This window comes from Callospermophilus lateralis, chromosome 5, assembly GCF_048772815.1.
Source record: "Callospermophilus lateralis isolate mCalLat2 chromosome 5, mCalLat2.hap1, whole genome shotgun sequence".
NCBI classification, from domain to species: Eukaryota; Metazoa; Chordata; class Mammalia; order Rodentia; family Sciuridae; genus Callospermophilus; species Callospermophilus lateralis.
Window position 1 is genome coordinate 52,518,803 of NC_135309.1, and position 14,387 is coordinate 52,533,189.

Sequence of the window (14,387 nt, forward strand, 5' to 3'; positions counted from 1 at the left end):
TGTCTCTTGATTGGTGAATTTAAGCCATTAACATTTAAGGTTACAATTGAAATATGGTTTGTACTTCCAGTCATGTTTATTTATTTATTTATTTTAGATTGGTTAGTTTTCCCTCTTTGGTTATTTTTCTTCCCCTTTACTGAGATACCTCCCACTGTTAGTTTTGGGCGCTATTTTTCAGTTCCTCTTCTTGTAATATTGTGGTCAAAATGTTTTGCAGTGCTGGTTTTCTGGCTGCAAATTCTTTTAGCTTTTGTTTATCGTGAAATATTTTAATTTCATTGTCAAATCTGAAGCTTAGTTTTGCTGGATACAGTATTCTTGGTTGGAATCCATTATTTTTCAGTGTTTGAAATACGTTGTTCCAGGATCTTCTCGCTTTCAAAGTCTGTGATGAAAAATCAGTCGTTAACCTAATTAGTTTACCCCTAAATGTAATCTGCTTCTTTTCTCTTGTAGCTTTTAGTATTCTCTCCTTGTCCTGTATGTTAGCTATCTTCATGATTATGTGTCTTGGGGTTGGTCTATTATGGTTTTGGATGTTTGGGGTCCTGTAAGCTTCCAGGATTTGGCAATCCATTCCATCTTTCATCTCTGGGAAGTTTTCTAGTATTATCTCCTTTAGTAAGCCATCCATTCCTTTGGACTGATTCTCTGTGCCTTCTTCTATCCCAATGACTCTCAAATTTGGTTTTTTGATAAGATCCCATATCTCTTGGATAGATTGCTCGTGAGATTTCAGCATCTTTTCTGTGTTAACTATATTCTTTTCAAGTTGATAAACTTTGTCTTCATTATCTGATGTTCTGACTTCTACTTGATCTAGTCTGTTTGTAATATTCTCATTAGCGCTTTTAATCTGATTTACGGATTCTTGCATTTCTATGATTAAAACTTGATTTTTTTTTAACACCTCTATCTCCTGATAAAGCTCATTCTTTACTGATTGAATTTGTGTGGTTAGTTCCTCTTCAGAATATACTTTCAATGCTTGGATTTGCTGTCTCATGTCTTCTCTAATATTCCGTTCCATCTGAATTAGGCATGCCTTGATTTCTTTCCCTGTCCATGTTTCTGTTTCTGCTATGTCCTCTTGTACATTTAGATTGTCCTGCATTGTTTGTAACCCTTTTTTCCCTTGTTTTTTCATATTGTTCACGTCGCTATCCAGCTCTGTTTGACTGCTTTGTAACTGCTTTCTCCTATACATTTGTTTTGGCTTTGTATATCTCTGTTGTCTCCCTTTTGTGTTGGGAGATTATGCCTAGAAATGTTGGGCTTTGTTGTGCTTTAAAGCAGATTCATTCAATTCATATAAGGCTTCTAGGTTCTGTATGCATATAATGTTTTGCTGTTTGTTCTTAGGTCTATACGTTTAGGTTAGGTGCTCTGGTGGTACGATGGTTAGTATGTCTTGGCTACTTTAGGAGATTGCTCCACTGAAGGTGGATACTACCGGGCAATTGGATCAGGGTGTTGTTAGTAGCTAGGTATTTGGGAGTCTTATAGACAGCCTCGAGATATTCACCTATTTGCATTTAGACAATTACACGCAATGGAAGATGTAATGCTTGGGATGAGAGTTGGGGGGTAAGGGGATGAAGGTGCTGCTAAAGTGGATTCTGCTGGGAAGGAATTCCGCCGGCCGAACTCCGATGACGTCACCTCTCAGCTATGGCGGGCCCCAGGCTCCTTGCTGTAGTGTCCGAGGGGAGGGGTGAAACTGGTCCGACCCGGTTCGCCTCAGCTCCTGTGTCGTGGGGGCTTGGCTAAAGACTTCTTCCTGCCAAGCTGTGTCTCGGCATCTAGCAGGACCCAGTCACTTTTGCTGCGGGCGGGTGGACAGATCTGCAGCTGTGCCCGCGGTGCGCGGACTGTGGAAGGTGAATCTGGTACTCCGCGTCTAGTGGCAGGGTCCCGCTCGTCCGGGTCACATAGACGTTTTAAAAAAATCCTAGTAGCTCCCGGGCGGTCTCTCTTCAATGGAATTTTGCTAGGAGAATCTCCGTTGGAAGGATCCAAGAGTTATCCTTGCAACTTTATGCCCCCATCACTGGGAGTACAGTGAAAGTGCAGCCTCTCTGCCCGCCGCCATGTTGGATCTCCTAGGCCATTAACATTTAAGGTTACTATTGAAATATGGTTTGTACTTCCTGTCATGTTTATTTATTTATTTATTTTAGTTTGGCTAGTTTTTCCTCTTTGGTTATTTTTCTCCTCCTTTACTGAGATACCTCCCACTGTTAGTTTTGGGTACTATTTTTCAATTCCTCTTCTTGTAGTTTTTTGCTCAAAATGCTTTGCAGTGCTGGTTTTCTGGCTGTGAATTCTTTTAACTTTTGTTTATCGTGAAATATTTTAATTTCATTATCAAATCTGAAGCTTAATTTTGCTGGATACAGTATTCTTGGTGGGAATCCATTATTTTTCAGCGTTTGAAATACATTGTTCCAGGATCTTCTCGCTTTCAAAGTCTGTGATGAAAAATCAGCCATTAACCTAATTGGTTTACTCCTGAATGTAATCTGCCTCCTTTCTCTCGTAGCTTTTAATATTCTCTCCTTGTTCTGTATGTTGGCTATCTTCATAATTATATGTCTTGGAGTTTGTCTATTACGGTTTTGAATGCTTGGGGTCCTGTAGGCTTCCAGGATTTGGCAGTCCATTCCATCTTTCATCTCTGGGACGTTTTCTAGAATTATTTCATTTAATAGGTTATCCATTCCTTTGATTTGAACCTCTATGCCTTCTTCTATCCCAATGACTGTCAAGTTTGGTTTTTTTATGACATCCCATATCTCTTGAATAGATTGCTCGTGAGATTTAAGCATCCTTTCTATGTTGACTATATTCTTTTCAAGTTGATAAACTTTGTCTTCATTATCTGATGTTCTGACTTCTACTTGATCTAGTCTATTTGTAATATTCTCATTTGAGTTTTTAATTTGGTTTATGGTTTCCTGCATTTCTAGGATTACTGTTTGATTTTTTTAAAGATCTCTATCTCCTAGTAAAGCTCGTTCTTTGCCATTTGAATTTGTTTGTTTAATTCATTTTCAAAATATGCTTTCATTGCTTGGACTTGCTGTCTCATGTCTTCTCTAATATTCCGTTCCTTTTGAGTTAGGTATGCCTTGAGTTCTTTCCCTATCCATGTTTCTGATGTTTCTAGGTCCTCCTGTAGATTTAAGTTGTCCTGCATTGTTTGTAGTCCTTTTTTCCCTTGTTTTTTCATGTTGTTCATGTTACTTTCCAGCTCTGTTTGATTGTTTGTTTCTGCTCTCTCCTATAAATTTGTTTTGGTTTTGTATATCTCTGTTGTCTCTCCTTTGTGGTGGTAGACTATGCATGCTAAAGTGGATTCTGCTGGGATGGAATTCCGTCGGCCGAACTCCGGTGACGTCACCTCTCTGCTATGGCGGGCCCCAGGCTTTTTGCCAGGGTGTCCGAAGGGAGGGGTGGGACTGGTCTGTCTCTGGTTGGTTTCAGCTCCCGGTTAGCTACTTCATGAAGGCCTGGCTATAGACCTCTTCCTAGAGTCTCTGCTCCGTACCGCTGGGCCGCACCTCGGGGTCGAGTCACAAGGTTGCTTGTGGGCTGGCGGTCTCCAGCCGCCCAGTCATGTGATCGGTCACCGGCGGGCCTGCGGTCTCCAACCGCCCAGTCGCGTGGGCGGTCGCCGGCGGCGGGCAGTCTCCAGCCGCCCAGTCACACGGACAGAGGGCGGGCGGTCTGTCGCTGGCGGGCAGGCGGACTCCAGCCGCTCAGTTGCGCAGGCAGCAGGCGGGAGGTCGGGCGGGAGGTCGGTCTTCGGCGGGCGGGCGGTCTCTAGCCGCCCTGTCCCGAGGGCCTGGCCTCTCGTCCCCTGGCTTCTCCTGCTAGCCCTGGCTTCTCCTGCTAGCCCGGCCTTCCCCAGTGTGATGCCTCTCGGCAGTTCAAACTGTACTCTGGGCCTGCAGTTTGCTGGGTGTGGAGGGTGGCTATTGGGAATCGGCACCCTATTGTTTTGATTTTTTCTGCTTTCCCCTCCCCCAGAGCTGGCAAGACAGGTTTCGTTTTCGCCGCTGATGGGAGGGGGAATTGGAGGTCAGGTGTCTCTACCTTTCCCCGCGTCTCTATGCAGGCTCATTCTGATAATCCCTCCCCTGGAAAGCCTGGGATAGATTTTATGCGAATTCCCCACTGTATGGGAGATGGGTTGAGTAACACACACTTGTTTTATTGTTGCAATCTCTCGGAGACTGACAGTGGTGACGTCAGCTCTCCAAGATGGTGGCCGCTGGCTTCCTTGGTGGACTTTCTGTTGTGGGGGATAGAAATGGACCGCTTCCTTCCCCGTCTCAAACCCCGAACTCAGCCTGGAGCTCAGTGAGGGCACAGCCGGCAGGACTCCACAGAATCCGTAGCATCGTTTGTCTCTGCTTTCTGGTCGCTTCTCGGCGGCGCCCCTCTGTCTGTAGCTGCGGGGCAGGCCGCGCAATGGGCAGCGGATCAGTCAGCCTGGATCTCTGGTCGCACAGTTGGCTCGTGTTTGAGACTCAATGACTGGTCCTCGGTGATGGCAATCCTTCCTCTAGGTTTCGGTGTACCCCAATTTTGCTGTAAATTCCTAACAAGATAGCTTTTTGTCATTCTAACTCGTTATTCACCTGCGCAGTGACGCGGTACATGGGGTGTGATGCACTCTATTTGCCGCCATCTTGGAATCCTTGTTGTATTCTTGACAACTGCCATTGTGATTGGAATGAGATGAAATCTTAGAATAGTTTTGATTTGCATATTTCTAATTGCTAGAGAAGTTGAACATTTTTTCATGCATTTGTTGATCGATTGTATATCTTCTTCTGAGAACTGTCTGTTCCATTCCTTAGCTCATTTATTGATTGGGTTATTTGTTTTTTTTTTTTTGGTATTAAGTTTTTTGAGTTCTTTATATATCCTGGAGATTAGTGCTGTATTTGATGTGTGTGTGGAAAAAGTTTGCTCCCATTTTGTAGGCTCTCTCTTCATCTCACTGATTGTTTCTTTTGCTGAGAAGAAGCTCTTATAGTTTGAATCCATCCTATTTATTCATTCTTGAATTTATTTTTTGCATTTTATGAGTCTTTTTAAGAAAATTGGGACCTAATCTGACATGATGAAGATTTGGGCCTAATTTTTTTTAAATATTTATTTATTTTTTTAGTTTTTCAGTGGACACAACATCTTTCTTTGTATGTGGTGCTTAGGATCGAACCCGGGCCGCATGCATGCCAGGCGAGCGCGCTACCACTTGAGCCACATCCTCAGCCCTGGGCCTAGTTTTTATTCTATTAGGTATAGGGTTTCTGGTCTAATTCCTGGGTCCTTGATCTACTTTGAGTTGAGTGTTGTGCATGGTGAGAGATAGGGGTTTAACTTCATTTTGCTGCATATGGATTTCCAGTTTTTCTCAGCACCATTTGTTGAAGAGGCTGTCTTTTCTCCAATGTATATTTTTGATGTCTTTGTCTAGTATGAGATAACTGTATTTATGTGTGTTTGTCTCTGTACCATTGGTCTACAAGTCTATTTTGGTACCAATATCATGCTGTTTTTGTTACTGTTGCTCTGTAGTATAGTTTAAGGTCTAGTATTGTGATGCCACCCTACTTCACTCTTCTTGTTAAGGATTGCTTTGACTATTCTGGGTCTCTTATTTTTCCAGATGAATTTCATGATTGCTTTTGCTATTTCTTTGAGGAATATCATTTCATTGGGATTTTGATTGTGATTGCATTAAATCTGTGTATATATATATATATACACACACACACAATATATATATATATATATTTTAAATTATAACATTCCATTGGAGTTTAAATCTGTTTTTTATTTTAAAAATTTTTTACTCATTATGGTTTTCCCTCATGAGTGTTTGGTGATTTTTAATCACAAGCCCTTTACTTGATCTTAATCTGTGTTTATTCTTTGCTTTAAATTGACAGTTTTTCTTCAGAGAGGATTTGTCTTTGCTATTGCTGGTAACCAGGAGGCTTAACCAAGTCTTCCTTGAAAGTTAAGGTTCAGTGTAGAACAGTTTAGGGTCAGAACCTCATCTCGATGCTGGCCTACCTCTAAGTATTTAGGTATCAGAACTGTTGTTTAAATGTGTTCTCAGAGCAACCCTGCCTTCCTTGCAGTGTGGAACTAAGGGCTTTTTTTTTTTTTTTTTTTTTTCATTTTGCTTGTGATTATTCTTCTGTCTCAGCAAGGTTTAAAATAATACCATTTCTGGTGACAAAATTGTCAAAAAGTACTTGCTTCATTATAATGCTATGTATCTAATATTATGGAATAAACACTGCTTGGGTAAAGGAGGCTAAGTCTAATTTTGATTTCACATAACTTTATATCTTACTAGCTAATGGGCCTTCTTAGACATTATGTTTATCTTCTTGCTGTTTTTTTTTTTTTTTTTTTTTTTTATGAAACTGAGTTTAATAGATGCTGGCTTACCTAGCAGATTGAGAATGAACTGGAAAACAAGAATATTGGCATATAACATAGTGTTAATATGCAAAATCTGGTATAAAGCAGAAGTATTTTTCTATTAGCTTATGTTCATTTTTCACCTAAGAATTGATGCTCAGTTGGATTTTTTAAAAATATATTTTTTTTACTTTTAGATGAATACAATACCTTTTATTTATTTTTATGTGGTGCTGAGGATCAAACTCAGTGCCTCACACATGCACAATGAACATTCTGCCAGTGAGCCACAGCCCCAGCTCTCAATTGGATGTTATAGATATATTCATTTTGCATTCAGTATGAAGTTAGTCACCTCAAATATCTGAATTCCTATATATAAAATCCTTTAATATTGAATTTTGCAAATTGTTACATGGGAAATTAGAAGAATGTTAAATATTGAGATGAATGGTATATAGGTTAAGAATTTGTTTTATTGTGTAGTTCAAGAAGTTGGATGGAGTCTTCCTTTGATTTTCTCCATATGTGTATAATGGAAAGTGGAGAACACTATGCCATTGGATTACATGTGGATTTGAGATCTTTTAGAGACCATGAAGTGAAGATTTTTGTAGCTGATCTTTAATTTACAGGACTATAAGTACATCTTTGCTATTTTATTATGTTAATATAAAATTACATCATATCACAGGTTTTTGCATTTATTTGATTTCTTAGGTAAGATTTAAGGTCTATAAGATATCATAAGGGCTGGAGTTTTGGCTCAGTTGTAGAGCACTTGCCTAGCATGTGTGAGGCACTGGGTTTAGTTCTCAGTACCACATATAAATCAGTAAAAAATAAAGGTCCATTGAGAACTAGAAATTTTTTTTTTAAAAGAATTGGCTTAAAAAAAGATATCACAAGATACAGTTTTACCTCATTGGAATCTTGGAACAAATTGGTAGAATAGGCAGGGAAAACATTTTAATTACCAATTTATAGATGAAGACAAGGTACAAGGAAATTGAGTGATCTTCCCAAGTTCTTAAGTTGCTTACCTATAGGGCTGGCACTAAATTCTAGGTCTTTGTGTTTCTTTTTTTGCTGTACTAAGCTGCTCACAGAGGTTTACAATGAGAAAACAATCCTTATGTTTGGTTACTCATCATGATGGTTCTAGGGTCTTTTTCAATCATTTTCTGCTATTATAATTGTCTAGGATATTTGAAGTTTTCCAAAATTCTCATTAAATAGTTGGAAGAATGGCGTAGTTTTGGGAATGAATGGTACCTGTGATTCTCATGTTATATATAATTTTACTCATTGTCTTTGCTGAGACTGCTCTAACATTTTCTCCAGAATAATATGTTCCCCATCATGGAAAGGTATGTCTAATGACTGCAGTTTTATCAAGAAACTTGATAATGTTTCAGGTATGTCTCAATGGGGATGAAAAAGTTCTTCTAAATGTCTCAATGGGGATGAAAAAGTTCTTCTAAAAACCTTTAATATTTGAGTATACATACATATGTATATATATTTTTTCTTGTTTACATATATATGTGTATATTTTTTCTTGTTTAAAGTCTCTGAATCATCAACATAAGAAATTTTACCTACATAAATAAGAAATTTTCACAAAGCAGAATGACAGATAAAATGTACATATTTTTGTTTGTAATTTCTTTGTATTTATTTTAGATCTTTTTGAAGCTTTAAAGCCTGAGTATGTGGCACCGCTGATCCTTTGGCTTTGCCATGAGAGTTGTGAGGAAAATGGTGGTTTGTTTGAGGTATTCTGAAACTTGATGTTTTTTCCTAAAGCAATATTTGTGTAATTAAATATAAAAAAGGATTTTAAAATTAGTGTTTTTCAAATGCTTACATTTGTACAAATCTGCACTGGTTGACGTAACTTGAATATTTAAAAATATTATGTTTATGTTACTAAGGTACAAGTGTACTTTTGGAAAAAGTAACATCAGCTTTATAAATTATGTTTTTTCATAGTTCTTCATTTCTAATAGTCTTACCAAATGAAAATATGGCTAGTATGATATGTTTAGTCAAATATAGAAGATTTCATTGATTTAAGAAGCCATTCAGCTTCTTAAAATGAAAAGATAGAGCTTGAGGTTTAGAGTCACCTGGATCAGATTTTGAATTCTTATTCTGGTAATCACTGACTTGCTGGAATATTGAATAAATTAACCTTCCTGAGCTTTAGTTTTCTTGAAGTTTATTGTGGCACCTTGTGTTAGTTTTCTGCCACTGTGACAAAATACCTGAGAAATCAGCTTGAAGGAGGGAAGATTAATTTTGGCTCAGGGTTCAATCCATAGTCATTTGGCCCTATTGCTTTGGTCCTTTCACAAGGCAGAACATGATGATAGGGAGCATGTGATGGATAGAGTTGTTCACTTCATTGCAGCTGGGAAACTGAGAAAAAGGGGCCAGGAGCAAGATACATTCTTTAAGGATGTTCCCACAGTGACCTACTTCCTCCAACTAGGCCCCACTTCCTGAAGTTCCCACCACCTCCCAAGAGCACCACCAGCTGGGACAAGGTCTTTAACACACGAACCTTTGGGGGACATTCCAGATCCAAACTATAACACAACTATAGATAATTTTAAACCTTTAACATTGTGTCTATTATATAACAGCCTTCCCCAGAATTTTATTTATTAATCTATATCAGGAATTTAGTTTGGCTATGATAGATCAATAAATACAACTTACTATTTGTTTTAAACTTTAAAAGAAAACTTTTCTGTTTTCCCCATTCCCTTTTTAAGCTGATGTATGTATTATGATTACTCATTTGAGTTTAATCTTTTTTCTTAGTCTGAAGTTTTATCTATTAGAACCTTTTTCCTTCCATTTTTTGATTCTCTATAATAAACCTGTGGTATGTACGATACTGTGGCATCCAAAACATTTTTTGGTAGAAAAAGAATCTGGCTCAGTTTGAAGGGAATACTATCTTATTAGCCTGTTTCATTTGAATAAAAAGCTTATGAGTAAATTAAAGGAGAAAAATAAAATAGCCTTCATATAGCTAAACAGAGATATATGCCTCCACCTTTCTAATCACACCCATTGAATGTGAATTGTGAAAATCAGAAGTGGAAGGAAATTTAAAAATCTAATTTTACAGAATAGGAAAACTTAATAATATCAAGCCATCTGGAGTTTAAAATTTAGCCTGACCCTCTTTTATCTAAGGAATTTTAAAAATTACTTAACTTTGAAAATTATATTAACTTTGTAAACAAAAATGTATCCTCTCTGAAAAGTTTAACTATATTGGAACATATATACAGGAAAATAAAAATCACCACATTATCACTACGCAGAGAGAACTATATTTTTATGTATTTCCTTCCAGTCTTTTTTTAGATGTGTATTGTAAACACACATCCAAAGTCATGTAGACAATTAGGATCATGCTGAGGATAAAATTTTATGTTGTTATTTTCATTTACTTGTGAACATTTTTAGTGAGGAACATTTGACATGCCTGATTGATAAAATATGATAAGAGGTGGGTGTAATATTCTGACTTAAACTACCACTTTGTTTGCAAAATTCTGATAGATACCTAGAGTGGCAGATAAAGATTTTGGTTCAGCAGGTGCAGTTGTTTCTAGCATCTCAGAAGAACTTGTTGCTAACATCACTCCCAAAGTATGATAAAAGGTGATATCTCTTACCTGTTATCAAAACCACTGCTGATTTATGTACTCTTAATTACATCAAGATTCATCAGATATATAAAAGGCATGGGCATATTAATATAAAGGCAAAAGATGATGGAAAATTACATCCTTATGCCTAGAGCCACCAAGATGTGTGCTGTCTCCTTAAACATTTTTTTTTTCTTACCACATGCATGTAGAATTTGAATATGAAGTTTTACCACAGTGTAGTTGTGTTTGAAAACTTGCTGGATTTTCTTTATATCAGACATTTTTTCCCTTCAGGATTTTCCTGAATCTCTAAAAACATAGATATATAAAATTTATCTTTCTGTGTGGCAGTTGGTATTTGGTGATTTGCCTTATCTCTAAATAAAGATGTTTTACTAACATGAATATGTGTAAATCATTAAGTCAAATACTCTATGGGCTTTGAATTTATTTTATTTATTTTTTTTAGTTCACTGGTTCTTTCTAGAAGGACATTTATTTTGAGACTATAATGTGTACAATTTACATTGTATAAATTTCACAGTAACCACATAAACTATGTGTTGTTATCCTTATTTTACAGATGGTGAAATTTGTATTTCAGGAGGCCAAATGATTTGAACAGGGTCACATAGCTAGTCAGTAGAAGATATGGTATCAAGCCTTGGCCTCTTACTTCGTAGTCTTTTTTTTCCTACTACATTGTGTTACTTTAGGTTTCTGTTGTGATAATAGGAACAGTGTAAATTCATGGGACCAGTAGACTTTTGTAGAACCATATTATTTTCATTCATTGTCATCTAGCGTTCTATTATACCTAGTAAGATTGCTGCCTTTATTTTAAATTTAAAAATTCTACTAGTGATTATATATTATATAATATAATATAATGTTTCTCCCTCTTTTTTGCTAGGTTGGAGCAGGATGGATTGGAAAATGTAAGTCTGTCAGTTTTGGTTTGCCATTGGTTATTTCCATATCTTTAAATCTGCATTTCCATTACAACCAGGTAATAAGCATATTGTCAAGTGCTTAATCACTAGATTTAGTGCACACATATTCAGACTTGAATATTGTTATACAGCAGATCTTCTAAAACATGGCAATTGTCCTGCAGGCCTCTGTACTTTCGAAAGTCTGTTCATTCGGTAGGTAACCCTTATTCAGGACTTTTTCCTGTCTTATTTCTTCATTTAGCAAAGTCTCTCTTTATATTTGTATTTATCCTCCGATATCTCTGGCATCCCACATGCTTATTTTTGCTGTTTCAGCAGAGAAGTGAGTGGGAGGGAGAGACGACTTTTAAAACATGAGAGGAGCCTATTCTAGATGGCATAGCTAGCAAGTTCTCCAATTCTTTCATGTAATTATTTCCTTCCTCTAGCATAAAATATCGGGAGAGTGAGAAATCACATTGGACAACTTTGCAACATTGGTCAATAAATTGCAACTGATATGGGAATTGTTTTCCTTCTCCTCAATAGTAAATTCATTTAGTATCATTAGTGCTCTTCTGTCCCATCTCTTAAACCTAATTATAGTTGCTTTATAGAATTAAAATTGTGAAAATTCTAATACCTTGTTTTCAGTTGGCTATTGGTATCAAAATTAATCACACGATTAATTGAGTTACTTAAAAGGTTGCTGTCACTGGAGGGCATTGGTACAATGTATTGTGAATTATTAATATTTTTAGCATTAATGACTGTTCTGTCCAGTTGTTAAAGTTCCTTAAGCATTTGTGTGTCTTTTGAAAAAACACCCACTTATGATAGGAAGATCAGTGCTTCAGTAAAAGTTCTATCTGGCACTTCATCAATAGGAAAAATTCAAAAGCAGGCATTTCTAGATTTCCCAGTACTTATTAAATTATTAAGTCTTAAATTTAATAATTATCAAGTGCCCCCTTGTAATCCCAAGTACCCAAGAGCCTGAGTCGAGAGAATTTCAAGTTAGAGCCAGCCTGGGAAGCCTAGCAAAACCCTGTCTCAAAATAAAATTGAAAAGGGCTGATGATATAACACAGTGATAGAGCTCTTGCCTAGTGTGCTTAAGGCTCTGGATTCAATTCGGGTGGTGGCGGGAGACAGTCATCAAAAACATTCTGATCATTATGCTTAAATAAGGTAGCCAGTGTATTTATTCTTCTGGATTTTTAAAAGGAAACAATGTTAAAAATTCTCCTAATGGAATTGATGCAGAACTTACGTTTTCTGTAAATCTGTGCAGTTTAGTTGACTTCTTGTCGAAATGGAAGGAGGGCAAAAGAAGGATAAAAAGAATTATATGTGGCTATCCGATATACTGATTTTTTGTTAACTAAAATCTTTGGCATGTTACCACCACTAGTCTTCTATTTACTATCCAACACGTTCTATTCTGTTAATCTTCATTTTATATACAAGAAGAGTTACGTATCTTTACTGGTGTCATCTGTGGTTATGAGGTAAGTCTTTTGGTGCAATTATTTTGTAACTTAGCTTTTAGATTCAGCATGAGATTCTACCTTTAGTAGTGCCTGGCACAGTCAAAGGAGAAAGTTTTTATTCAAAACAATTTTTTTTAGTTGACATTTTCCTGATGGGTGTTTTAGGAAAAAGGCATTTTAATGCATAGTAAAATTCTACAAAGTGGAACACTTTTTTTTTCTGAATTTCCTTTTTCTTGAAGTTAAAAATTTAAGGGGCTTTTACACATTTTACTTTCTGTTTTCCTCCTAAATTATGTGCTCAGTATCTTTTTTTTCTTTTTTTTTTTTTTTCCTATAATTAGTACGCTGGGAGCGGACCCTGGGAGCCATTGTAAGACAGAAGAATCAGCCAGTGACTCCTGAGGCAGTGAAGGCTAACTGGGAGAAGATCTGTGACTTTGATAATGCCAGCAAGCCTCAGAATATCCAAGGTAAAGAGAATCCCAAGCCATTTAACCTTGGTTGGGGAACTACAGGCAACAAATATTCTCTCTTCTTATGTGGAATGACCTTCTAAACTGTGATGACTTAAATACTTCTATCATGTGTAGTGTATTTTCTGCTATAGTTGGTATTAGAACTCTTCGTATTTAAGATATTTATGTCCCACTGTCATTTTTTTATAGTCTTGTTTTTTGGCTTATTTGTGGCAGGGGGATGGATGGCACAAGGCATTTACTTATTTGTGTTAAATGCACCTACTTTTTAGCTGATAGTTCATTTAAAAAATCTTCCTTTATCTAGATACATGCTCCTAGTTTGACCCCATTTTTCTCTATTTCCTCCAAAGTTTATTTAAGCTTAGTTTACTTGGGCTTAGCTCTTTTTCATTTAGAGAATAAAAGAGGCTTTGCTTTAGTGCTTTGTTTTTGCTATTGTTTTTCTCCTTTTCTTTCATACTTTGTCTTCCTTTTATCACCTCTACATAATTTTAGTGCTTTCTTAGAAATACTCAAGCCTAGATACTTAGCAGAACCTTTCCAGATAATCTGGGCTAAGTTGATCTTTCTGTTAGTTGAACTCCTACCCACTTGAACTTCTAATTAACATCTAATTGTAACTGTTGTCCATTGCTTTTTTCCATGAATATATGGTTTCTTAACTGCATGGCAAATTCTTTGAGGCAGAGATTGTATCCTATATGTAATTCTGTCTGTCTCTCTCTTTTTTTTTTGTAGTTCTAGGTTTTTGGGCATGCTAGACAGTGTTCTATCACTAAGCTGCACCCCAGTCCTATATATAATTCTTTTGTACTTGGTGTTATCATAGTGCTGAACTCAGAAGGGATTTAATAAATGCTTATTAACTTGAATTATTTAATCACTTACTACATACCCACAGGAAGAGAGACCAAAGAAAATTCACATTTTTTCCTAGTAAAAGTTGCATGTGCATATGACATGTGAAATTTAGAAGAGTTTTCTGAGTAAGATTATGAGTCAGGATCATTTTGTAGAAAAACATTTTTCCTTTTTCCTCAATAAGTTTATATTCCAAGTTGATAGAAGAATATATCTGAAAAAATGACTGCTTAGGTTTTTACTATTTTTTTTTTTTTTGTACTGGGGGGTTGAATCCAGGCTTACATTACCATGGAGCTACATCCACAGTTATTTTTATTTTTTGAGACAGGGTCTCACTAAGTGGCTTACTAGTGAGGATCTCACTAAGTTGCTGAGGCTTGCATCAAACTTGACATCCTCCTGTCTCAGCCTTCTGAGTTGCTGGGATTCCAGGTGCACCACCATGTCTAGCTTGACTACTGAGCCACATCCCCAGCCCTATTT

At 36.9% G+C, this 14,387-nt stretch overlaps 1 protein-coding gene across 1 annotated transcript in view; it reads left to right on the plus strand.

Annotated features, from left to right (window-relative positions):
* Hsd17b4 (hydroxysteroid 17-beta dehydrogenase 4) overlaps positions 1 to 14,387 on the plus strand; it is a 120,742-nt gene that overhangs the window by 37,584 nt on the left and 68,771 nt on the right. The window contains exons 9-11 of the mRNA XM_077109464.1: positions 8,140 to 8,231; positions 11,044 to 11,068; positions 12,903 to 13,031. Of these exons, the coding sequence (XP_076965579.1) occupies positions 8,140 to 8,231; positions 11,044 to 11,068; positions 12,903 to 13,031 (246 nt within the window). The remainder of the gene's footprint in view (positions 1 to 8,139; positions 8,232 to 11,043; positions 11,069 to 12,902; positions 13,032 to 14,387) is intronic.